At 45.8% G+C, this 25040-nt stretch overlaps 1 protein-coding gene across 3 annotated transcripts; it reads left to right on the forward strand.

Annotated features, from left to right (window-relative positions):
• The first annotated feature begins 367 nt into the window (after positions 1–367).
• On the forward strand, positions 368–23238 carry LMAN2L (lectin, mannose binding 2 like). Of its 3 annotated transcripts, XM_081870057.1 has the most exons (9): positions 368–555; positions 1777–1895; positions 6841–6958; positions 9074–9156; positions 12559–12591; positions 14840–15001; positions 15092–15206; positions 16509–16628; positions 17565–23238. In XM_081870057.1, the coding sequence occupies exons 1-9, from the start codon at positions 387–389 to the stop codon at positions 17705–17707; spliced, it is 1062 nt and encodes a 353-aa protein (XP_081726183.1). In that variant the 5' UTR covers positions 368–386; the 3' UTR covers positions 17708–23238. The 3 variants fall into 3 exon arrangements, with proteins under 3 accessions (XP_081726183.1, XP_081726184.1, XP_081726185.1); XM_081870058.1 differs by lacking the exon at positions 12559–12591; XM_081870059.1 differs by lacking the exons at positions 368–555; positions 1777–1895; positions 9074–9156; positions 12559–12591 and having other exon boundaries at positions 6844–6958.
• Positions 23239–25040: the final 1802 nt, after the last annotated feature.

Raw genomic sequence — 25040 nt, forward strand, 5'->3', positions numbered from 1 at the left:
AGCCTTGTGCTTTAAATGTGCATCGAAGTCGCTTGAACCGCATGGCGGGGACCTGCCCATGAAAGACCTCTGGGGACACCCAGCGGAGCAGAAGCCCGACCAGACCGCGCGGAGCATCCTTCCCGGAAGCCTCGGCAGGAGCCACAGACTACATTTCCCAGACTCCTCCGCGGATAAAGCCTCCGGCGAAGAGGCCGAGAACCTCGTCGCCTCTGCCGGTGAAGGAAACGGGCGTGCACTGCAGCCAACAGACTGGCGCGCACGATGCGGAAGTGGGCGGCACCTAAAGGGAGAACCAATGAAAGCGGCGTCCGTTACTGGCCGTGGGAGGAGACGGGGGCGGGGCTGCGCTTAAAGAGCCCGCCGGGGCCGGAGGACGGGCCAAGATGGCGGCGGCGGCAGCGGGGCGACCGCGGAGAGGCGGCCGGGGCCCCGCAGGGCTGCTCCTCCTCCTCCTCCTCCTGCTGCTGCTGCTGCTGCTGCTTCCGGGGTCCCGGGCCGAGCAGATGGAGGAGCACCTGAAGCGGGAGCACTCCCTCACCAAGCCTTACCAGGGTGAGCTGCGCCCTCCTCACGGCAGGCAGGCAGGCAGGAATCCTCCCGGTGCAGCTTCCGCAAGCCCCGCGGCGCTGTCACCGGGACAGGCTCCCTCGCTGCCCCCCCCATATCACAGGGGGGCGCTTCCCCCGTTGGTTGTCTGCCTGCAAGGCAGCTGCTCAAAAGCGATGTGGGCACTGAAGGCTGAATGGTGCATTTCTGTGCAGAAAGTGCTTCACCTGTTGGGCGTTGGCCAGCTGTGCAGATGTTCAGTGGTGCTGCTTGGGGGAGGAGGTGATGCCCCGCTTTGGGGAGGGAGAGATTGTCTCTAGGCCCAAAGGGGGCTCATGGAAGGAAAAGGTGGGGCTGCCTGGGCTGCCCCTTTGCCACGAGCAGCCTCTTGCACATAAGAAATCCAAGAGGGGGAAACCTTTCCTCTGAAAGGCACCTAGTGGGAATGCAAAGCTGCTCCGCTTCTGCTCTCTGCAACTATCCAATGCGGGGGGGGGGGGGGAGGGTGAGTAGCAGCCCCTTGTGGAGTAGGCTGTGCGCCCCAACGTTTGTGTGCCTATGAGACTAGATGGAAAGGAGGGTGTTGTAGCTATATTTAAGTTATGAATACAACAAGTGAAGCCTTCTTCCTTGTGCAAAACCCTTCAGAAATTTTGGGTGTGATTGAAGTTCTGCCTGTATGCAGTGAACTCTTGTTCTTGCTTTTGTTAATGTATTATGTGTTTTTGGCTTGTATTTTTGTGCTCTGAACTGCCCTGAGATCTACAGATGAAGGGTGGTATACAGATTTAATAAATAATACAAAAAATAAACTGACCAGCAGAGTGCCTCTCCCTGTGACTGGGTGGGCTTTTATGTTGGTATGATTGGGGCACATTGGTGGTGGTTGCAGTGTATTTCTGTGCACAGAGCCTCATGGCACGTTCTGTAGCATCTCTACCAGCAAGGCCTGGGACCCCAGATCGGGGCAAGCAACATTCTTACTCTTGCTGGGTTAATTGCCCTCAAGTGAATTAATGCACTTCTCCCAGTAGAAGTGACTGTCAACCATTCACCTGTATGGGAAAACATAATGATGTGCTGTCCCCAGTCACTGAGAAAACAAGTTGGGTGCTGTCTCTGTATCCTTTCAGTTGCAGATTCATTGTTGCTTTTGTTTCTTGGTTGTACTAAGCTGTGATGAAATAGCTGTTTTTAGGATTACGGCTCTGCTCCTCACTTTTTCAGGTGTAGGATCAGCCAGCTCCTCTCTGTGGGAACTTATGGGCAATGCGATGGTGATGACCCAGTTTGTTCGTCTCACTCCAGATATTCAGAGCAAGCAGGGCGCTCTCTGGAACAGGGTGGTAAGGCTTATTTTCCTCTAATTGCCTGCAGGTGGGCTCTAGGGCTTCATTACACCAGAAATAATTGCCTTGTAAATTCTTCTCCTGTTGATGTTATGCTTTCTGAAAATAAAGCAGTGAAAGGTGAGGCAATTCATAGTATGATAATGAAATCCTGTGAGGATTAATATTTAGAGTGTCTGATGTGCCGAAAAATATTATGGAGTGCAGGCAAAATTAGATGTGAAACGAACTATGTTTCAAAGCCAAGTTGTGTTGGTTACAAAGTTCTGTTCATACCAGAGCTGTAGATTGAAGAAGTTACTGTGTGGCTCATGTTTATTTTCAAGATCAGAGATCACTTTAAAAGTGAGCTTCCAAGCAGTAAAGCCACCTTCAGCGATCATAATGCTTTTCTGGTGCTGGGCTTGCTGACTGATGTGCCAGTCTCTGTTGCTGCTTTAGTAAACTGGTATTTTAAAACCAAAAAAGCTAGCATCAGATGCCCATGACAACGCAAGAGCAGTGTTAGGAACATTGCCAAATAGCTCCTGAAACCAGGGTTGCAGTCACCAGAACGGAATGTCTAGTTGCAATTTTTGGGTAAGGCAGCTCTAAAGTCTTCACCTGGTCACAAGCCAGGCTATTCTCCCCACAGTCTTAAAACATAGAGTTGTGACCTTTGTCTCCTTGTTTACTAAATTGGTTTTGCCAGTGCAATATTAGTCACTGAAATGGAAGAATACCAAGGGGGGGGGGAGCTGCAAGTTGCTGGCAGAAAGAAATGCTCTCAAGGAACAAGCGATTCTAGGGAAGGCTCAGTGAAGACCTTCAGTAGTGGCACCAACTCTGTGGAGTATCTTTGAGATTATTTTGGTTGGTCCCTCATCTTGCTAAAACATTTTTCTTTGCTGCTTAAAATGTTAGTGTAATTTCCCGTGCTTTTAGGTAGCTCCTTCTGCTTAGGTTTGTTTTGCTTGGGGTTTTTTTAATGCTTTGCACAAAGTTAGGTTATTGTATAGTTTTTAATTGCTGTGCAACACCTTGAATATATTTTTAATGCAACCTTTTTGCTACGCATTTGCTGTCTTGAGGGATTCCCTGTTTTGCTTCTAATTTTAAAGCTTTCGCTGCCAATTATATTGTATCATTCTCATTAACTCTGTGTTTCTCAACCTATGCTCGGCTCTGTACTCTGCATGGCTTTTGATCATGTATTTTGCAAGTGTAAGACTTTTTGTACCTTAAGACCAGGGTTTGAAACTGGAAGGGCAGGCGCATTTTGTGCCTAAAGATTCTCCATTTGCGAGCGCCTCAAAAAGTCTGGGTGCCATTTTTTGTGCCTGGCTGACACTCAAGGATTACGGAAATTTATGTGCTTTGAAGCCTAAAAGTATATGTTAAAGACAGACAATATGTTAAGGAGGTTAACAATAAAGAGTAGAGTGTTTTGAAATCTGAAGTATGGTACCAATATTTTTTATTGTAAATACCAAATTAAATACGTATTAACAATTTATGTTAAAAGGTAAAACGTATCGGACCCAGGGACGGTTAAGTCCAGTCAAGGGCGACTATGGGGTTGTGGCGCTCATCTCACTTTCAGGCCGAGGGAGCCGGTGTTTGTTCACACAATATGTCACTTATGTGAATTGTGCATTAGTTCATGCTTATCAAAATAATAAATAAAAAGTGTTGCCAACCCCAAATGGCACCTAGACATTCTGTTTTGGCTCCTAGCTTTTCTATCCCAGTTTCTAACACTGCTTAAGACAAAGATGTGTTTCTGAATCTCTATTAATTGCTTGTTTCTGCCCAAAGAATATAATTTAAGATAAAGATCAAGCATGAGCTAAGTTGTAGTTTAGCTTAGCATGCTGACTGAACATGGCATCTCTGGAGGAAACAAACCATAGGAATTCAAACCATTTTGTAAAAATGTTGCAAACAAAAAGTGCTAGAATGAAATAGGAATATCAGCAAAGAAAAGTCAAGCAGCATCCACCCTCTATTTGATTATTTTCTTTTTTCTCCAACTTCCTTTATGCTAATCTTCACAAACAATTTCAAAACTTGAAAGCCTTGCTATTACTTCATTCGTCCAGCAGATGTTATTGCTCCTGTACTGAAAATTCCTGGAGGTGTGCTCCCTCTCCACTGCATGGCTACCTGTAATAGTTATGCTGAGGAGGAGATTTGGGCAGGGTGTAGGTTGTATGAATGATTTCCTAATATCCAGAGCCTCTGCTTTTCAGCTTCCTAGGGAAATCTATCTGAAAGCTTCTGGAAATAATGCAGGATTGGAGGGGCATTGGTTCTGATCCAGCAAGACCCTCCTTTTGTTCTTACTTCAGTAAATGTGATAGTGAATATAAGGTATTAAATGACCTGGACTTTGCAAACATCAGAAACTGTTAGAAGCTCAGTGTTTATTCATACTATCCAAAAGCAGACTGGGTTTCATCATTTGTATGTTATGTTTGGCCAGCTCCCTTTTTCTGCCTGCTGTCCCAGAGGTTCAGCAAAACATTGGCACTAGCCAGATTCAGTGTAGAAATTTTCAGGCATTTTATCAGCTGGCTGCCTTAATACTGTATTTTAGTGGCAGAAGGTTCATAACTTGACAGCAGTAGGTTGTCAGCTGTTGTGGAGTTGACTGTCAAGGCACTGGGCTAGTAAGATCCTGAAGTCTTTCCACTTGGGAAACTTTCTTGTCTTTTCCTTAAACTGATGCCATTTTGCTCTGTTGTTATGCCTGTGTGCAGTTCCCCATATCTTAATAACACCAGCTGGGATTAATTTCCTTGGCACTCAGTTGGCAAGGGAATGTATAGATTATTGGCAAGAGGAATCCCGAAAGCACTCTTCTTTGCTGTTTGCGTTTTGTAAAGGTTGATGCTTGTTTCTGCTAATGTGCATTTCTTCAGCCTGCTTCTGAGTTCTACCTTTCCTTTCAGTAGACGTAATGGAGACAGTTGAACTCCTTTATAATTCCACTTGTGCGTATTCAAGTGCTTCAACAGACTTCAGAGCTGTGAGAAATCGAACCAGGTCCAGGTCCCTGCTTGATGGCTTCCAATCAGTGTTGACAAGGTGGAGCTGGGGGTGGCGTGTTAAGGGAATACTGCTGTCCAAATTGGAGCCAAAGTTGCCAGCTTGCAGTTAGCGGCTGCTTGCTTGGGCTCTTACGCATCGGTAGCTTGAGAAATAAATAAAAGGACCTTGTTTCTTCTGGTTTACAAATGCCTTTCCCTCCCTCTTACTGGATCCTTATTTTCTCCAAATGAGTAGCCTAAACAATGAATGCCTTATCTGTTCTTGCATCTTCACAAAATTGGCAGTTTCTACAAGCTGATGGGAACTTTCTTACTCCCTCAATTTTTTGGTGTTTGTTTCTTTTCAGAAATACAACAGAGAAATATTTAGGGGAGAACAGCATCAGGGTTGAGGGGCATTTCTGTTTCCCTTCTAAAACTAAAGAGGGTAGCATACAACAAAGGGGACGCCATTCTGAATACTGAATTCTTCACCCCACCTGCACAGTACACACTTTTCAGCTGCACTGTTCTTCATTGTTGGAGTAACAGAAACATCTGTGCTACAGATTCCCAAGCCAACCTCATTCACGTTTACTCAGAAATAAGCCCTGCTAAAACTTCGTCTTAAGCTGCCTGTGTGTGTTGGGTTATAGCCTTAAAACTCCTTTGAGCTGTCATGGCTCACCACAAACAGCATGGGGCACTGGGCTGGATTTGTGCAAGGGGACTAAGGATGTGCCCTTTCCCCTTCCAAGGTCTATTGGAACAACTGTGGGATGTCGTGCCATTTTACTGCTTCCAGAAATCTCACCACTTCTCTCTTCCTTTTTTTAACCCTGGGCAATGGTGTGGGGTGGAAATTAGGGCTGGATGATATATAGATACATCGGCCAAAACTGATTTGAAGTCCATATCATGATATTGGGGGGGGGGGGAGGCGGTTTGAGTTGTTTTTGTTTAAAGTATTTTATGGTTTTATATTCTGATTTTATTCTGTGAATCATTCTGAGACGTGGGTATAGGGTGATAGATAAATTTAATTAATGTTAATAATAAATCGGTTTCAGAATTTTTGACCCAGCAATATATCGTAAATCATGGTGTGTCCACGCTATGCAAAAGTCACAATGTGAGAAAAACTGTGAAGCCAGCCAATGTCTCTTCATAGCTCCATCCTTATTTCAGACATTGTGATGCATCAGTATATCACGATGTTTAGCTGTTGATATGTCATGAGGTTGAAAACCAAATATTGCCTAGCCCTAGTACAAATTTCTCCATGCAAAATTTCCCAGTGCTTTTTTCTTTTTGACAAAAAATATTTTTTCTTTTTTAAAGCTTTGTTTTACTTGCATTTAGTCAACAAACACACTTAATTAGATCAGTCTGTAGGGCATCAGAAAAAATTCCAAAGCAAATTACCCCAGCTTGCATAGTGAAATTTTCCAGTTGAAATTTTAATTCACAATGCTCTGGAAAATCCACATCACTGTCCTATGCCAAATTAGATGGTAAGCCTCTCAGGGCAGGGGCCAGTCCTTTTGTGCTATGGGACATGGGGAGCTTCCTTGCTCAGAGTGTCTAGCTCAGTACTGCCTACTGCCCAGGGTTTAAGATGAGGTCCTCTTCCTGCCTTACCTGGGGATGGCAGAGATTGAACCTGGCACCTTCTGCATGCAAAGTAGATGCATTCAAAGTATATTAAAACTAAGGGTTGATAACAGAATTCGCAGTGCTTTTGGAATACTTTTCTTCCTGGCAGAAAGCCATTTAACAAATCTGGTTTTAAAACCAAATTAAATTTGTAGTGTAAATGTGCCCAAAAGTCTCCTTTTTTTCTTATGTGCTTGTGTGGCAGATGTTGGAATAGTTGTCCCTGATATCACAAATACATTGTCTTCTCCCTGTCCCCTTTCCACTTTTTGCAGCCTTGTTACTTGAGAGACTGGGAGATGCAGGTACACTTCAAAATCCACGGACAAGGAAAGAAGAATCTGAATGGAGATGGCTTTGCAATCTGGTACACAAAGGACCGTATGCAGCCAGGTAAAAGACTTTTCTCTCGAGTGCATTGCCAAACCACAAGCCTCTGCTCAAGGGACCGAATGCATGCAGATCCATAGCAGTGAGCCACCTGGCTGCTTTGCACCCGTCTCTAGATTCTGATAGCACAGATCAGCTTGCTGTGGATTGGGGTTTGTGTGTGTATATTCACATCTTCTCTTGCATTTGCAAGGGGAGACGACTTGTCTTGTGTAATGGATGGGAAGTGAACTGAAAGCTACCTCAAACAAAGGCTTGGGAACTTTATGGAATGGAGTACCATTTTTCCAGTTTAGGTTTTCTTCTTTTATAGTGGCTGTAAGGCAATATACTTAAAGCTGCTGAGTTAAAACCCCAGCTCCTGCATTCCCCCCCATCTTGAGTAATAATAATAATAATAATAATAATAATAATAATAATAATAATAATAATAAATTCCTTCTTACTGTTTTCTTGCTGCAATTGTTTTGCACTGCTAAAGTTGGCAAGCTAGTACTAGTTTAAGTTGTGAACATATCCGGGAAGCAGGTTGCCTCTTCAGTATGTAGTGGGAACCCCAAAGAATCTCTTCAGATTTTTTCATTGTGATGTCAGGGGATTCAACTGAAAGTGCACTGGGAGATAATTAATGGTTCCCACACCAACGTCTGCTCATCTGGTTCTAGGCTAGTGGCTCTAGAGTGTGAGGAAGGACAACCCCTGAGATCCTGTGCTTTGCCTAATGCCACATGATAAATTTGTTTTGGCCCTAAATGGATGCCGATCACTTCTCCTGCCCCCAGTAACTGGATGCATTCACACTGTGTCTCTCTCAAACAGGTTAATGTAGAAGAGCCCTGAAGAAGCCAGGAAGTTGGTACTTAGGACGGCAGTGGGGAACCTCTTCTTAGGCCCTCCCAGCCTCCACGTTAGGCCTTTGAGGCTGCTTTGACTAAGCCATGCCCAACCTCCCTTGCATCTGATGGCTTCTATGAAGTTGAGTGTAGGGCAGGTAAAGGCACGGCTGAGTTGAAAGTGAGTTTGTAGGCACCTGAACAGTAGCACCTGCAAAACCCCTAAACAGCACTTTGCTATCATCTGATTGTTAGGGCTTGCAAAGCACTGTGCACACAATGGTCAGCTGATTGTTGGCTTTGCAAAGTACAGGGCTGTGCCTTTGACCACATGGTTTGGTTTCAAACTACAAAGGCAAAAATAGGTCACCTGACATTGTTGTGATGTCAGAGGAGTGACCCTGCCCATCTGTCAAACTTGGCCTGTGGGCAGGTGGCAGGTAAAAGAGAGAGGAGGGTCTGGCCTGCCTGCTGGATCCTATTCCTGACCCCTGACTCAGGGGATAAGGTGGTATTTTTTTCAACTAAAACCAGTTTGACTGAGCTGTAGCTTTAAATGGGAGAGGCAGACCTGTATTCTCAAGAACCATACTTTTCTGGGCAGTGAGCCAGAGTCCTAAAGTGTGAGTTGCTGCACAATAGCCATCTCCAACCTGCTGCCTTCCAAATCTTTTGGTCTGCCTGTAGCCCAAAACATCTGGAGGGCATCAAGCTGGAGATGGCTATTCTACAAGAACAACGTCCATGAATGACTAGGTTACTGCACCCCCTCCCCTTGATTAATGTACTTGTATTCATATGTACTTGTATTCATAAGCAAGAGATGCAACATTTGAATGTGGGTGCTTTTATACTCTGAAAGCACTTCCCCTTGGAGTTAAATTTGTATCTCTTGCTCAAAACTTGACTAAAGTCTGGTAAACCCACCAAGAATCATATTGGATTGCTCCAGGGTCCATTTCAGGGTTAGCCATCACTGACTTCAAAATGTGCTGATTTGGGAGATGGATGACTATTGAATACAGGCACGAGAACGTTGCACTTCTCTGCTGTAGATTTGCATTGTTCAAAATAAGCTATAAAGTTGAAATGTGTTGTAATGGGCATCCATTAATAAGTCTTTCCAAAAGTTGTGTAAATGGGAAGCCAGGTCTTCTGTAGTTTGGTTGTGGGGAATAAGCCTGCTTAGCTCAAACTTCTGCTTGCTCCACCAAGTGGTGGAGTAAAATGCTAGAAAGCAGCAGCTGGTGGAAGCTGATGGTGAACACACTGACATCTGTTCTAGGGCCTGTCTTCGGGAGCAAGGATAACTTTCTAGGGCTGGGAGTGTTTGTAGACACCTATCCAAATGAGGAAAAACAGCAGGAGGTAAGGTGGCTTTGGAACAGCGGTTATAGCAGTGGGAAAGCAGCGGGGGGGGGGGGGGGGGGCAATCCTTGTTGTTCAGTGTCCCGGGGTGTCCATTGCAATGGGATGAAGGTTTTGGTTTTTTAAAGTGCTAAGTCTGTTTTCTGCTTACTAGCTGGTTCAGGGTCTGTAATTGGCCATGAATGACATAAAATGAACCACAAATAGCATGATCTGTGCGTTTAGAGTGCAGGATTTTAATACTTCCAGCACAATGTAAATTTGTCGTGGTCTCCATCAATTCAGTTTTTCATAAGCATTGCTTTTTGCTACTCATCTGAAGGGCTGAGAAACTGTGCACTGAAGCCACACACCCCAATGACAGGAAATATATATTTAGCTTTGCTTCAACCAACTTTGCCCATGTGCTTCCCAGGCTTTTTCCTGTATAACTTTATATCCACTGAGCATAGCTCAGCTTTCTTGAGCTTCATGCCCACTCAGTGTTTTGGATGACAGCTCCCCACAGGCTCCACCAACATGGCCATGGTTCCTCATGATCCCCAGCAAAGTATTATTTATTATTAAATACGTTAGTTGCTCTGTCTTGCCCAGGGCAACTTAAAGTGACTTACAACCAACTAAACCCCCATTAAAACCAAGAGGAGAAAGAAATACATTTAAAAACATCTGGCCCACCTCTAAAAGGCCATAGATAGTTAAAGGCCAAAGACCTGGTTGAAGAGGAACATTTTCACCTGGTGCCTTAAGATGTATAATGAAAGCGCCAGGTGATTCTCCTTGGGGAGAGCATTTCAGAAATGGGCCACCACCGTAGAAAAGGCCCGTTCTTGCGTTGCCTCCTTCTGGACCTCTCATGGAGGAAGCACACAAAGGGCCTCAGATGATGAGCATAGGACCACGTTGTGGCTGGTGGTAGATGCAGTACCAGATACCTCCTGGGTACCAGGCTGCTGACAAGGGCATGACTAGAATTGTGGTAACTCCTCATTTAAAAAAAAGATGGTCTAGCCAGCTATTTAAAATACGTTCCTTAACTTGCAAGATCTTTATTGGTTTCTGCCTTCTTTTCTGAGATTGATGCAAATGTTTTTGTACATGGAAGTGTGCATGCATCGTATATCTGAGGAACTATGAAGGAACCTTGTCTTGAATCAGTGACTATTATATCTGCCTCTTTTTCTTTTTACCAAGTCAGAATCGAGGAGCTTCTGTCTGGTGCCCTAAAGGACATCCTGCTAGCAGGTTTGCTGCCATATTGCAGCTTCTCTGTCAATGCGAAATCTTTTCTGAGTTTAATCCCCAATTCTCATCCTATTACTGCCCTGTCTTGGTTGAGATACGATAATGTCTAACCTGTAAATCCCAAACCCATCTGACTAGTTATTCCAAGCCAATGCTGCTTGCTTTTCATTCTACGTTTTCAGTTCTATTTTTGTATGTGCAGGGAGTTTTTCTTCATTGGAATCAAATGTTTTAATCCCTTCCTGCAACCTAAAGCTGTACAATCTAGGGAAATTTTACCATCTGATTCTATTCTGAAAGTTAAACTGGTTGGAATTGCCAGATGTTCTGTACAGCTGTGATGTGTCCAGTGTTCTGAAATTGCCATCTCCAGCCTGGTGTCTTCTAGGACTGATGTGAGTTGTAATCCAAGGCATCAGGAGGGCACCGGGTTGGGGAAGGTTGTTCAGAACAAGGGTGGCCAAGTTCAGTAATACAGTTGAACTAATGACCCCATTCCAAGGCCATGGAGCAGGTCTCCATCTCTTTCTCTCCCTCCCCTCTGTCTCTCCCATTCCCTGTCCACCACAGGTCACTTTAAATCAAGACCTCTGGTTCAAGAATGGCTTCCAGAATCAAATGGTTTGTACCATGGACCATCCTTGGCAGACACGTGGCATGCCCTGTCGTGGCTCACCTTATTGTGGAGCAGAGCAGCTCTGCGACAACAAAACTACCCCTTCCCATCTTTACTTTGGATCTCTCCTCTTCAAATGGCAAGCAGGCTTGCTGCACAATGAGGCTCTGCAGTTTCAGACCTTTTTAAAAAAAATCTGGTTGGCCTTGCTGTGGAAATACTGAGCAGTTGTCCCCCCCCCCAAAATAAGCCGATATTTGCTCAGGTTTGCTAATACTATTTGAGCTTTGCTTTTGTTTGCCTACCTGAGGGGGCTCTTTGTATTCCCTTTTGAAATGTCTCCCTTCAGTGGAGCTCTGAATTTGCCTCAAATGGCAGTGAAAGCCATTCTTGAACCTCTGGTAGTAACCCTGCTGGGCCCTCCCATGAAAAGAAGTTCAGTTTCTCTTCCCGCTCCCCGTGGTCTGGGCCAGTGTGAACTTGGGTGGGGAAAGTGAAGCACCTCCTCCCCCCCCCCTTGAAAAAGAAGGCTCATTTTACTTGTACGCGCAAGAGAGTTTTATTGTAAAGTCATTTGCCTGCCTCAGAACAGCCTCACCTGCTCTGCCTCTGCATGAGCTACTGATCTAGGCATACCTCAGGCAGGGAGCAGGCAGCCTCCTTGAAGGGTGAGTCACTTTGGTTCCTCCCTGTAGTCAGGAATGAGGAGAGTGATCCAGTTGCACCAGATTCAGGAGTAGCAGCATTGCCTGTTGCCAGGTGAGGCCAACAGTGGATGGAGGTGAAGACGCCCCTCTGGGTGAAATGCTAGTCCAACAGGGAGCCATCACTGTAGGTGGATCTATAGGGCCACAGGTGTCCTTGGCCATCTGATTCAGTTGATTTCTCCTGGACGTTGTCTGGTGCATCTGGCAAGTGTGCAAAGAGTGTGCAAAAAGTGTGCAAAAAGTGTGCACATGACTTGCTGGGGGATGGCGGCACTGCTTACGAAGCATTTGGCTGGTAAGCTCTGTGGGTCAAGAAGTATCTTGATACTGTCTGCAACATTAAAGTCTGTAGAAAGGACTTCAAGATCTGAAAACAAACAATATGTACTTTTGTAACCCAAGAAGATATTTAATAAAACAATTTTAAAAATAAAGTATGCTGGGCAGGATTTAAAAGCTGTCTTTTTTTAATGTCAGGATTTGCAGTTTGAAGAACACAACCCGTTCCATTGCATATATGCAAGCACATGGTTTGGCTGGATTCCTGCTTGGTAGTGTTGGGTACTTCAGTTCATATCATTGAGCCCATTTGTGGTTACATTTCATCACCTGCGCTTTTACAGAGTTTCTTTAGATTTGTATCAAAATATCCCTGACCATCAATTCCAGGAATATGAATAGCTGCCAAGGCTTTCCCCAAAATGGATCTTGGTCATGGTTGAGTGGTGGTGTGTAGTTTTACAGGCCAATGTTTAACTGTCTGTTGGATGACTGTCTCTTGCTTCATTCCCTCCCTCTCTCCCTTGCTTTGCAATAACTGTTCTGGATTCTCAGGCCCAGAAGAAGAGGTATTCCTCAGGAAACCAGGTACTTGAAGATGCTCTCCTAGCCTTGCATCAAGCTTATAGTGTTTTCTTTGCCAGTCTGCCTCTCTTACTGCTTTTGGGTTTTATGTCTGCCAATATCCCAGGTCGGAAAACTCCAGTGCTTGGAACCAGAGCGACAATTATTGAATGACAGCCTGTTTTACTGGCCTACCCTCTATCTTTCCATTCTTCACCATCCTTTCCCTGCAGATCTGGCTTTGCTATATGTGTAGTTACTGGGATATTTTCCCCTGCCTTCTCTTGTGAGTCTCATCAGTTTAATGCATTTGGAGCATAGGGACCTCTGGGTTCAAATCTCGGACTCCTCAGCTGGCCTTGGGCAAACCACAAGCTCTAACCACAAATTTCAGGCTTCAGTTCATAATCTGTAGATGGGGGCAATTGTCCAAGATGAACTTGGACTTTAAAAATGAAAAGTGACACACTGTGACCTTCCGAGAGCCATTTCCACTGTTAGGCAGGGCACAGTTGCCTTTGCAGATACGCAGTAGGGTCCTTCTGTGCTAAGATGCAGACAGGGCTTTATGGTGGTCACCTAAAGGGCCTGGGAAGAGGGAGAGGTCTTTTGCCCGCTTAAGACCATAAGAGCCTGTTGGATCAGATCAGTGGCCCATCTAGTTCAGCATCCTGTTCTCACGGTGGCCAACCAGATGCCTTGAGGAAACCCACAAGCAGGACCCGAGTGCAAGAGCCTTCTCCCCCTCTGTGCCTTCCAGAAGCAGACTGCCTCTGGCCTTGAAGGCATCAGGAGCCCCCTCCTCCATGCATTTGTCCAGTCCTCTTTTAAAGCCTTCCAGGTTGGTGGCCATCACTGCCTCTTGTGGGAGCGAGGATGCTCTGTGTGAAGGAGGACTTTACTTTATCTATCCAGAGTCTTCCAGCATTCAGCTTCATTGATGTCCATGAGTTCTAGCGTTTTGAGAGAGAGCAAAAATTTCTGTTTGCCTTCTTCATGCCATGCATGAGTTTATAAACTGCTTCCTTCTCAGCTCTTCCCTTTAGCAGAAGACCTTGCATGGTGGCTTTAGGACAGACAAGTGTTTTGTTAAAAATTATGAAACTCACAGTATTCAAAGTGTGGCGATGGTCACTGCTTTAGATGGCCTTAAAGGGAGTTGAGGCAAATCCATAAAGGAGGGCAGGTCTATCAATGGATTATCCAGTAGTCATAACAGCGAAACAGAATCTGTTCTTTTGACTGACTTGATGCTGGCTGGGGGTCGGGGTGGGGCTCTTACAGGCTTTCAAGCATATATTTTATAAACCATATGGCTTAGAAACTTGAGGATTATTATTATTTTTAAAAAATTGAAGTTTTGAGAAATGGAATTCTGTGCCCAGTTCCATAGTCTATATGTTTCTAGGGTTGTGCTGAAAGGTGGTGTACTTAACAACACTCGATGCAGATATCAGAAGTAATACACTGATGTTGCCTGGTTAGAAATGTATAGTCTAAAAGGGCAAGATGCATCTCTTAGAAGAATTTCATGGGGCACAAGCCTCACGGTTAAGTTCTCCTGTGAGGTTGGCAAAGGGCCTGTGTTCTCTCACGACAATTGAACCATTCATGGAGAACTGTACTCTACATCTGTTGCCATCTTGCAGTAACCAGGAGGTCTCCAGCCTATTGTTGAGTCAAGTGGAGCAGCCTGTTGGCTCAGGCTGTGCTACAGTTGCTTAAGCTGGTGGTGGGCATTTTATATCTTGGTTACATTAGTTAGTTTTGTACCTATTTGCTAGGTGAGACTCATTGTGTTTTGAGAGCATCAAAACACACCCTTCCAGAATTTGGGGTGTGCCTCTCCTATTTCTGCTGTGCCTGTGGGTAACCTGCAAGTAACTGAGCACAAGAGCACACTCTCCTGTGACTTCCAGCAATGGGCATTCAGAAATATTACTGTCTCTGAACGTGGAGGCGGAACTTGGGCATCATGGCTGGTAGACATTATAGCTTTCTTCTCCATCACTGCCTCCTTTGGGAGTGAGTGCTGTTGTCAAAACCTTTTTTAGACCTTCTTGCTCAGACGTAGTAGTAGTTTGTGCTGATCTGTGCTTGCTTGTCCAGAGTAAGTCCCAGCCCTGCTAATGCTCATGCTGGGTTCTGTCTCTGTCCTGCTTGGCTCCCTGCATGCCTGTTTCCCCTCCCTTGTCCACTGGATGTGGCCAGACCTTTGACAGAGCAGTGTGCAAATAGCTGGCTGACCTGCAGTTCCTCCCTTCTCTTCCAGCGAGTGTTCCCATACGTCTCTGCCATGGTGAGCAATGGGTCCCTTGCCTATGACCACGACAGAGATGGCAGACCCACTGAGCTTGGTGGATGCACAGCAATGGTGCGCAACTTGAACCACGACACATTCCTGGTGATCCGCTATGTGAAGAGGAGGCTTACGGTGAGTCTTTCTCTGTGCTCTTTGTCTGCTGCATTCCTCAGGTGTGGCCTCAGAAAGGAGTAGGTTGGATTGAGTCTTCTCTCTTTTCAGGTCTTGCTTGATATCGATGGCAAGCATGAATGGAGAGACTGCATTGACATCCCAGGAGTACACTTGCCACGCGGCTACTACTTTGGGGTCTCTTCTGTCACCGGGGACCTGTCGGGTACTGCTTTTAAGGCCGGCGGAAAGCCTCCTCCTCCCGCTGCTGCTGTGTTTTTCAAGAGTCCAAAGCCAGATCTCCTAGAAGCAGAAATGAAGAAGTTCAGGGAAAAGTGAACCCATAAATGGCTGCTGGCTCTCATGTTTTCCTGTAGTTCTGTAGTTCCTGTAGTTCTGTAGTTCTGTTTGTAGATGCCTAAAATATCTTTAGTCTTTCTCAGGCATAGGCAAACTTAGCCCACCAGATGTTTTGGGACTACAATTCCCATTATCCCTCATCACTGGTCCTGTTAGCTAGGGATGATGGGAATTGTAGTCCCAAAACATCTGGAGGGCCGAGTTTGCCTATGCCTGGTCTTTCTGTACCAGGCGAGGGCAGACTTCAGGCTTGTGGGATCTACATTACAACTCACAGATGCATCAGCTGTAGCCAGGGGCTAAAGATGTGCACTTAGAATTAAGAGAAAATTGCACCTAGGAACATCTTGAGTTTCAGAATTAGAACTGAGCTCACAGTCCTCACACTTTCAAACATACCTGCTGTATTTTCATGGGTCTTATCCATCATGGGCATCACTCATGTGCCTTGTGTGGTTTCCTCTTACATGCTCCCAACTGGGCTCATTCACCCTTTTTTTACTCATGTCTCACCAAAGTTTCTATGATAAGTTACTAATTGCTTAGCGGTGACCTCTGTCTGCCCATTGCACCCCAGTGGCCTAAGGGCTGCACAGCTTCTCCTCTGAAGATGCAAATCCTGTCCATAAGTCAGAGCTGGTTGTTCCTCTTTAAAGGAATGGCTGGCTGCGCATGGAACATGGGGAGAACTCCAGGATGGATGCATCACCCAGGGCCATTGCACAGTGGGAAGGAGAGGGTGGGTCTAAGTTGACCGAAGGGATCTGCTGTGCAGCTGTGTGCTCTTGCCATTCTGTGAGCATGTTAATGAAGTCCAGCTTAAAGGACTGCCACACAGCCGCTGGTGTTGGGTCTGTTTAGGCAGCCTAGTTCCACAAAGTTCTCTCCAGTCAGTGATGGGCAAAGTCATTCCTATTTGTGAGGAGTTTGGGAAGAGCTATCTGTCTACTCTTTTGCCCCAGATACAATTGACAAAATAGAGTTCTTGAACAATGGTTACAAGCCATTCCTGAGATGTGTGTGAGAGCCAAGTGGGAAGGCTACCTGGTCAACCAGTAGAGGTTGTGCTCCCTCCCACGCAAGGGGGAATTTCAGCAGGTGTGAGGGGAGTGCCTGCCTGCCTATTGTGCTCACACTCTTCCTTCTCCCTATTCCTCTTTTGCCCCAGATAACCATGACATCATTTCCCTGAAGCTGTACCAACTGACTGTTCAACGGACACTGGAGGAGGACAAGCGGGACAAAGAAGTCTTCTTACCTGTGGTGGAGAACATGAAACTGCCTGGAAGTAAGTGTGGGTGGGTGGGGCTTTAGGGCTGGGGTGGGGTGGGGTGAGTGATGGGGCTTTAGGGCTGGAGTTTCAGGAAGAGATGCTTTAGGGATGCAGACTTTTGGTTGCTTGCAGAGGAGTCCTGCTCTTTTGATCTTAAGATACTGATATCACACAGTTAATTCTTAGCTGTGCAGCAATGGGCCTTGTCTGCAACACTGACAGAAGGAGGTCAGTTTCAAAGGTCAGATGCTAAGTCCCTGAAGGCTTAACTTAAGAGTTGTCCAGATAATTCACATGTGCGTCTGCATCATGGATGCCACTTCCCTGACTTGTAATTCAACACTCCTTGGGACCAGGAAGGTGAAGCAACTTGGCTGGTGTTCGTGGGGAAGAGCCACAGTTCTCTGGCATAGCACATGACTTGCATGAAATAGTCCCAGCTTCAGTTCCCAGCATCCCCGGGGAAAGATTTTGCCTCAAACCCTGGAGAGCCACTGCTGTGCAAGTAAGTGAAAGCCAGAGGTGGGGAGCTGTGGCCCTCCAGATGTGGTTGGAGTCCAACTCCCATGAGCCCCAGCCAGCATGGCCAGTGGTCAGGGGTGATGGGAGTTGTAGTTGAGAAACATCCAGAGGGTCACCAGTTAGGCACCCCCTTCCCTGGTGTAGAAAGCACTGAGCTTAGATGCGCCCTTGATCTCTAGATGAGCCCCTGCTGCTGCTCTTCCCAGAATCTGTTACTCGAAGGCACAATACACCTGAGATTTAGCTCCCATCTAGGTATTCTGGCTAATAGTCAACCACAAACTAAATCTGTCCTCCATGCCTACTCACTCTGCTAACCTTTCTTGACGTGAAGCTAAGTTTGGCCAAGGAATTCAGCCAAAGAGGCACAAGGTTGTTCATGGCTATTTCTTGGTAGCTGAGCCTGATCTGTGTTTCCATCCTTTGCAGTAGAGACTCCAATGGAACCAATGAGTGGCCTTGCTCTCTTCTTGATAGTCTTCTTCTCGTTGGTTGCCATCGTGTTTGCCATCGTCATTGGAATTATAGTCTACAACAAATGGCAGGAACAGAGCCGGAAACACTTTTACTGATTTGGAGGCGTCCTGTTGCATTCTTCCTCCTTTGCCTTCTGGAGGGCCATTGGTTTTGTTGGCATGGGTGGTTCCCTATGCAGGCAGCTAGTTTCCAGAAGCCATGCTGTGAGGACTCCTGTCCATCTGGATCTTATACTTCTAATGGCAGCCTTTGGATTGGTGGTGGGCCCCCAATGATGGAGGCAGCCATATCCCTCTGCTCTACTTTGACTGCTTTGAACTGTGAGTTTTCAACACTGGCATTTCTACGAGACTTTATAGACATATCCTTGATCATGCAATGTGAAGTGAACATTCATCACATCGCTCTATGTAGATGGGAGAGACATTTAGCCAATGAGATCTGGATTTGGTAACCTCTGCTGTTCCCTGTGGAGACTGGTTGGAAACCAGAGTAGTTGGGTGGGTGTCGAAATGCTGGTATGTATATCAAGGCTGTTTGGTCTGGATGTTCTACTGCAGGGGTGGCTAAGCTGAGTTTTGCAGATGTTGTATTCCAACTCTTGTCAGCCCCAACCAGAATTGCCAGTGGTTGGGGATGATGGGAGTTGTAGTCCAGCAGTATATGGAGGGCCACAGGTTAGCTAACATTGTTTTACTGGGATGCCTTAACTAGCATGTAGATCAGTCTTTAGCAACATAGCACCCTCCAGTTTTGGACTACAGCTCCCATCAGCCCCAACCAGCTTGTATCTATAAGAAACCAAGGTATCCTTACCTTATGTCCCACAAATATACCTTTACTCTTATTTTTCCTCTAGTTTACAAAGACACCACCCTGCAGAATAAACAAATGTGAATGCCCTCCCTCCTAAAATAAATGGCAGCCTGCCTTATAATCCTGTCCCTCCCACTCCAAATGGAGACCTTCTGGCTTTCCTAACTGGACAAACTGCTGTACGTTTTTATTCAGGTGCTACAAAGCAGTTGACTCCTACAGCAACTAAAAGGCTGCCCCTATGTGTTCTTTCCTCTTTCTGAAGCGGGGAGCCTCCCCTGGTTGCTCTGCTAATGGAGGTTGGGTGGGGGAAAATCCCTTTGTTTTTAATACTAGCTGCTCCATTGACAGGCGCTCAGCTAAGGGGCCTCCCTTGCCAGTCATCCTCTGAGCCTTGCTAGCCAGCTGTGTGATGGAAAGGACAGGATGCCTCTTCTTCCTGGGTCCCACCAGAAGCCTGGTGGCTGGTGGTTCCAGAGATCAGTGCTGGGAGCAGTGGCAGACTTGAGGCTAACGTTTCAGAGGCACTCTGTGCAATGCCAAAATTTGGTGCCCCCACCTCTCGTCTTCTGTTGTTCCTCATTGTTGAAGCACCCACTGTGGAGCCCTCTCAGCTCGGCGCCCAGTGCAGGCGTTTCCCTAAATCCGCCTCTCCTAGTGGCCTCACTTCCCTGAACGTCATCTTTGCCTGCTGTTATTTTCCTGAGCACACAGCTGATCTGCAGAGTAATGTGGAAGGCAGTGCACTATGCCAGAGCACCTAGAAGCTGATGTGAAAAGTGAAAGGTAGACAGGATGGTGGGTGGGGATTTATTTTCTTATTGGCGAATTACTGTTTTAGACAAAATGCTGCTGACATTTATTGCTGCTATTACTGCCTTTATATATATATATATATGTAAGGTGACTCTTCCCAGTTCTCTGGGGAACCTGACCTCCATCGCCCTCCAGCACTGAACACGCTCCATACAACTCAGAAGTCCCCTCTTTCCTCCCTACTGAGGGGCTCCCCCTCCCCTTTTTAATGGTCAGATTGGTGTCATCATTTTAACCTTTGTCACGGTTCACCATGGCAGGAGGAAAGGCCTGTTGGCATCAGGACCGTTTTTCACCTGAAAACTGATGTTTGAAGGCTTTATTATTTACAGTGAATTTGGCTGCCTGACCTGACCTCTGACCCCGCTGAGGCAGAGGTGCCTTACCTTGGGGTGTTAATGGGTGGAAGGGAGGATGCATCTGCTTGCACAAATGTTGAGCATGATTCTTTACAGAAATGAGCTGTGCTTTCCCTGTGAAGTGGGGAGAGCCTGGTCACTGTCACACTGCGCATATTTTCATCTTTGCACCCCTTCCAACTTCTAAAGTTTTATAATGACATTCAGTGACTTTGGTGTATTGGAACTAGGGTTGTGCTAAATATTCTTCATTTCAGCTTTGAGAGAGCAAGGAAGGGCAGAAAGAAAAACGTTTCCCTAAACCTGTTCATGGTCATCTTGCCTTTAGCATGTTAATTTTCTTCCTTAGTTACCATTTTTAAAAAGCTGGCTCTGTGATCTCTTTTCTCAAGTAATGCTAGGCAATCAAGGATCATGTAATGGACCTGGTGATGGCCAAATCTGAAGGGTGAGAGCAAAGAAATCCAGTTGAGAGAGGGAGGGCTGGACTTCCGGATCTGGCCGTGTGGGACACAGACTACTTTCCCTGCACACAGCTGGACCATGAGGTGGCAGGACTTGCTTTTCAATGCTGCTGAAAACAACCACAAATCCTGCCTCTGCCCTTTTGGCTCAACCCTAGTTTGAAAGGAACTTAAAAATGCGTTGACGTTTGTCCAGATCATAATTCACTACACCTGGTGGTTTTTTTTTTAACACGTAAGTTTAAAATGGAATGTGAAAAGTTATGAGCCAGCTGCTTAGAAGATCCCCAAGATGGAGTCAAATAAGCCAAAAACTCTGAAAAGGCCAATGTTTAAAAAGAAAAGCTCAGGATTTTGAGAGAGCCTAAGTGTCTTATTGGTTTGCATGTTACCTCATCCCAATTTAGTTAACAAATTATATTGCTTTTCAGGAGCCTTTTCTATTTAGCGATAAACATGGGCTTGACTCTATCTCTGATGCAACTGACCTTTTGTATTAACTGCAATAAATACTATGTTCATAAACTTGTCCTAGTTAAAGGGGAAACAGGAGAGAAGTGGGGGACCTCCAGGAGAGCCTTAAAGAAAAAAACCATGTGCACTGCCCTGAATAATTGTGGGGTGGAGGCACATTGTGACCTTGCCCCCAGATGTCTCTGGCCCATGTTGTCTGCAGTGATCCTGGGCTAGATTGCTCTTTTGACCCGATCCCACTTGCCCTACCCACAGGGAACACTTCTTATGGGGGAGCCTTTGAGGGCAGAAGTGTGGAGTCTGCAGAGTGGTGAGCTCGACTTGATTATAAAAATAGATCCTTTGTGGAAAGAAGAAGAAACCACATGGGGGGGGGAGTCTAGTTACAAGGATGATTTTGAGAGTTGCTGTGCTAAGCAGAATGATCTCGTAATAAGTTAAAAAATAAATAAAAAAAATTCACTGTTTTAACAGCCTTCGGAGCTGGGATATGAAGTACAAGTATTCCCTTGCTCATAAATGATTGGTAAAGTTGCTCAAAAGTAACTAGTGGATTTTTGGGAATCGGCCTGAGGAACTCACAGGGAGCTTGTGTTCTTCTCATTGGGGGTGTGTTTTAAATCTTGCTGCTATCTGTCACAAGCTGCTTTTCAGAAACAGGCTGTAATTTTATAGGGTCCTTAATATAAACGAGTGAATGTATTTCTTATTGTTTAGGGAGGCACTTGGTGGTGGTCACATGAGACAACAGCATTCTGTATTGGCCTGGTCCACATGTCTTGCAAGCCAAACTATGGCTTAACGCAGTTACGCAGGCTGTGCAAGAAGAGCTTTGATCCTCTCCGATTCTGTTGCTGCTGTGCTGTGCTGAGTGAATCCATAGTTTGGCTTAGTGTGTTGTCAGATTTAACTCTCTCCTGGCTAACCACAAGCTGTAACCACGGTTTACCCTATAGTTTGCAGCTTATGGTTTGTCCAGGTGTGCTTAGCTGGGCAAAGCCCATCAGCAACGTGCCCAGGCAGGCGCACAATGGTTCGCAGAACCTGCATGCGCACACCCTTGTGCTAAGCCATGTTTTGGATTACCATGCTGCACCTGACAGCAGAGCACCAAGGTGAGGTGCAGCTTCAGGCCCAAGACTCAACAGATCTTTGTGCAACCGGAGGAGTAATCAAGGGGGAGCCTCCCTGGTTGCCTCAAGTGGCAGTTGTGATAGTAAGCAGTGGAAGGAGGAAGAAGATGGCATGCTTTCCCCATTGTTTCAATAAGAGTTCTGGATTAGTGACAGTGGATCCCTAAGGGGTGAGACCTGCCACAAATGCTCAAGTGGGTTGTGCAGTTTATCAGTGTTACAACCTCCACAAACGATGGTAGAACTAGGGTTGCCATATTTCAAAAAGTAAAAACCAGGACACCCCAAAAGTTGAGCTTTTTTTTTTTTTTTTTTTTTTTTACAAAAACACAAAAACCCCGAGATTTTTCAATTGACTTACCTAAGATCTAGCAGGACAAAGCAGCATCTTTAAGAAATTCCCCCCAGACATTAATTCCACCTTTGAAATCCTGGTAATGTCCAGGAAGACCTGGATGTATGGCAGCCCTAGGGAGATCACATGCTCTGCATGCAGGAAGCCTTGGATCAGTTCCTGGCACCTCATAGTTTTTTTAAAACAAAATGCCGCTTTAAGGCTTTGGAGAAACACTTCATTGGGTGGGCAGACTTGAAGCTTCCAGGATCTATTTTGTTTTACTTGAACCCCCCAAGATTCACCACCTGCACTAAGTGGAAGACTAGTGGCTTTAAGAGATGGCTGCACTTGTATGAACAGGGAGCCTTTTGCTCACTGCACAGTGCAGTAATTTGAATTTAGTAACAAAAGTGAGCTTCTGGGTCTTGTGACCCACAAACTCCAAGTGTTCTTGAATTCAGTGGCCTAATTTGTAGTGAAGCAGCCTTTTGCATTTGTTGCTATTGCTAAAGGATTGAGAAGCAAAAACACTTGCCAAACCGGACAGAGATCTACCCCCATCCCTCTCCCCCCCCCCGGCCTAGACAGACTAATGCTCAGCCTTGGTATGAGGCAGAATTGGGGGAGCATGTGAACCTCCAGAAGCTGCTCCAACAATGCCAAGCGCCTTTCTGTATTTTGGTCCAGGATGGTGGGCTTTTCATGTTGGTTCTAGAGCATCAAGCAAAGCATGACACGAGGGACGCCAGTACCTTCCTTGCTAAAGGAAAAACCCATTGCAGTGTCCTGTTTTTTTAATGTGGGGGCTTCACTTTCACTGGCACCCAAATGCTGCGCTTCAGCAGGGTCAGCATCTGGCTGTGGGGCTGCTGCTGAGTTAATGGCTGCAGGAGGACCCTTCCTCTTTCTGAAGATAAGTGTCCTACATCAGCCTTTGCCAACATGCTGCCCTTTGGATATTTTGGCTGACAACTCTCATCAGCTCCAAACAGCATGGCTGGAGCCGATAGTAGATCTAGGCTCAAAGATCTACTGAACACCTGCTTGGTGAAGGCTGTTTGAAATAGTGATGAAGCAATATTGTAGCCAGGAAGCATTGCTTCTTTCAAAGACCTCCCCCCCCCCTTTTTTTTTTTGCCTGATCTGGTAAAAAGATTGTATGCTCGTCTGCCTTTTTCTCTGTATTTGTTTTTGTGTCTTGACAATAAACACAGATGCTGAAGTCTCTTTGCTGCTGTATGCATTGGTGGCTTAATTTAGTTCTCTTTTACTCTATCACAGTTGGGATCTCTAAACAGCTCACAGAATGAAGAATGAGATGTTAAAATACAAAAAGCCCAGTAATTAAAAATGCAGCAACTTGTAACATATAAACTTTACTTTCCAGTGGAGGAAAAATAAAACTAGTTAGCAGCTTGGACGATCAAACAAGCAGAACTCTAATGTTAAAAGAGCATGGATCTGTTTTGTTTTCAAGTGTAAGTTGTTTACAAGGCTTGGGTGGATAAAAGGATCTTCATCTGGTGCCGAAAAGAGCAAAGAAGATGCCAGATGTGAGGCTATTCTGTAGCTGAAGTGCTGATCTCTTTGCGAGGGGCCATGCACCTCACTTCACTAGAGTGTTGGCACATGGAACAAGGGCTTTGAGGAGGATATTATAGTTTGGGTCAGTGTATGCAGGAGAACGTGATGTTCTGGGTAACCTTTATGCTGTTAAGGGCTTTCAACCAGCCCTGGAAGCAGCCTGGCATCCAGTGTGGCTGATTAGGTACTGGCATAAGATTGAACAGCTCAGTCCAATTAATAAATATACTGGCCTATTTTGAACCAGCTGTAGTTTCTAGGTAGTGCTACTTACAGTGCACTGTAGTCCTAAAGGGAGGTGACCAGAGTGTCCAGGTCTGTCTAAGCTGCCATATCAGTTGGAGCTGATAAGAGGCTTGTTGAGCTATGACAGGGAAGGTGAAGCCACTGGCTCTCCAGGTGTTCCTTGACTCCAGCTTCCATTAGCCTCAGCCAGGGGATGGCTAGATGTCATCAGTCCTGATTCAGGGGTTGCTGCAAAGCAAGCCCTCTCCTAGCTTGCCATGCCCCACATTTGTGAGGGTGGCAGAGTTCCCAACAGGGCAACTCCATAGCCCCCAGCCTCCGCCAGGGGCACCACATGGCATGAACATGTCTTGGGACTGACTGAAATCCCACAGGCAGTCAGGGGCTTCCACCTGTCCTGGAAGTTTGATACAGTCTGCTTATTGCACCCCCCCCCTCAAAATGGGACATCTTTCCTTCAAAAGGGGGAGGGGGATCTGCCTCTCTCTCAAAACGGAGAACTCCACATTGAAAGCTCATATTTGAATACCTCCAATTTCTCTCTTCTGTTGTTTCCCTGTGTCTATTTTAGATTGTCTCCTTTGGGGCAGGAGCCTGTCAGGACGGCTTTTTGTTGTCTTGTACACATATGGTGCAATATAGATAATACATTCCAAATTATTTTAAACAGCACTCAGTGTAACCTTGAATATAACAGCAGCAGGTAAATGTTTGCTTAAACAGAAGCCCATAAAGAAGCTGCCCAGAGTGGCTGGGGAAATCCAGCCAGGTGGGTGGGGTATAAATAATAAATTATTATTATGTCTGCATCAGAGCCAGTCTATAAACATTGCCCAGTCTCAGATACAAATTCATGTAAATATGTTTCAGTAACAAGTATCACCTACCTGTCTTGTATGTTCAATCTGACAAGAGCAGTGAGGAGCAGGTAGGACTCATCAACCTGGGAATCTAGGAGCAGGAAGACTGATCCTAAACCTCCGCTGCTTTGCAGAACATCTTGGGGAGAAGAAAAGGCTCAGGAATAAACCCTACGCAAATCTGGAGTCCCTAAGTCAGTTGGATGGTGCCTCGTATGCCGCCTTTAAGCAGCTCCTGCAGCCAGGCTGGTGCCAAACATCTTCCTCTTCTTGGGCCCCATCAGTGAGGCTGAGAGGATCACTTTGTCTGGCACCTTGGGGAGGTGACACTGGTGCTGA

Source organism: Podarcis erhardii (genome assembly GCF_964252035.2).
Source record: "Podarcis erhardii genome assembly, chromosome: 7".
NCBI classification, from domain to species: domain Eukaryota; kingdom Metazoa; phylum Chordata; class Lepidosauria; order Squamata; family Lacertidae; genus Podarcis; species Podarcis erhardii.

Excerpts from the sequence above, each read along its gene's own strand:
- LMAN2L (XM_081870057.1), top strand. The coding sequence starts at position 387 with ATGGCGGCGGCGGCAGCGGGGCGACCGCGGAGAGGCGGCCGGGGCCCC. Across the intron at positions 12,592-14,839 it reads GGTATTCCTCAGGAAACCAG|CGAGTGTTCCCATACGTCTC; the intron begins GTACTTGAAGAT and ends CTTCTCTTCCAG. Across the intron at positions 15,002-15,091 it reads ATGTGAAGAGGAGGCTTACG|GTCTTGCTTGATATCGATGG; the intron begins GTGAGTCTTTCT and ends CTCTCTTTTCAG.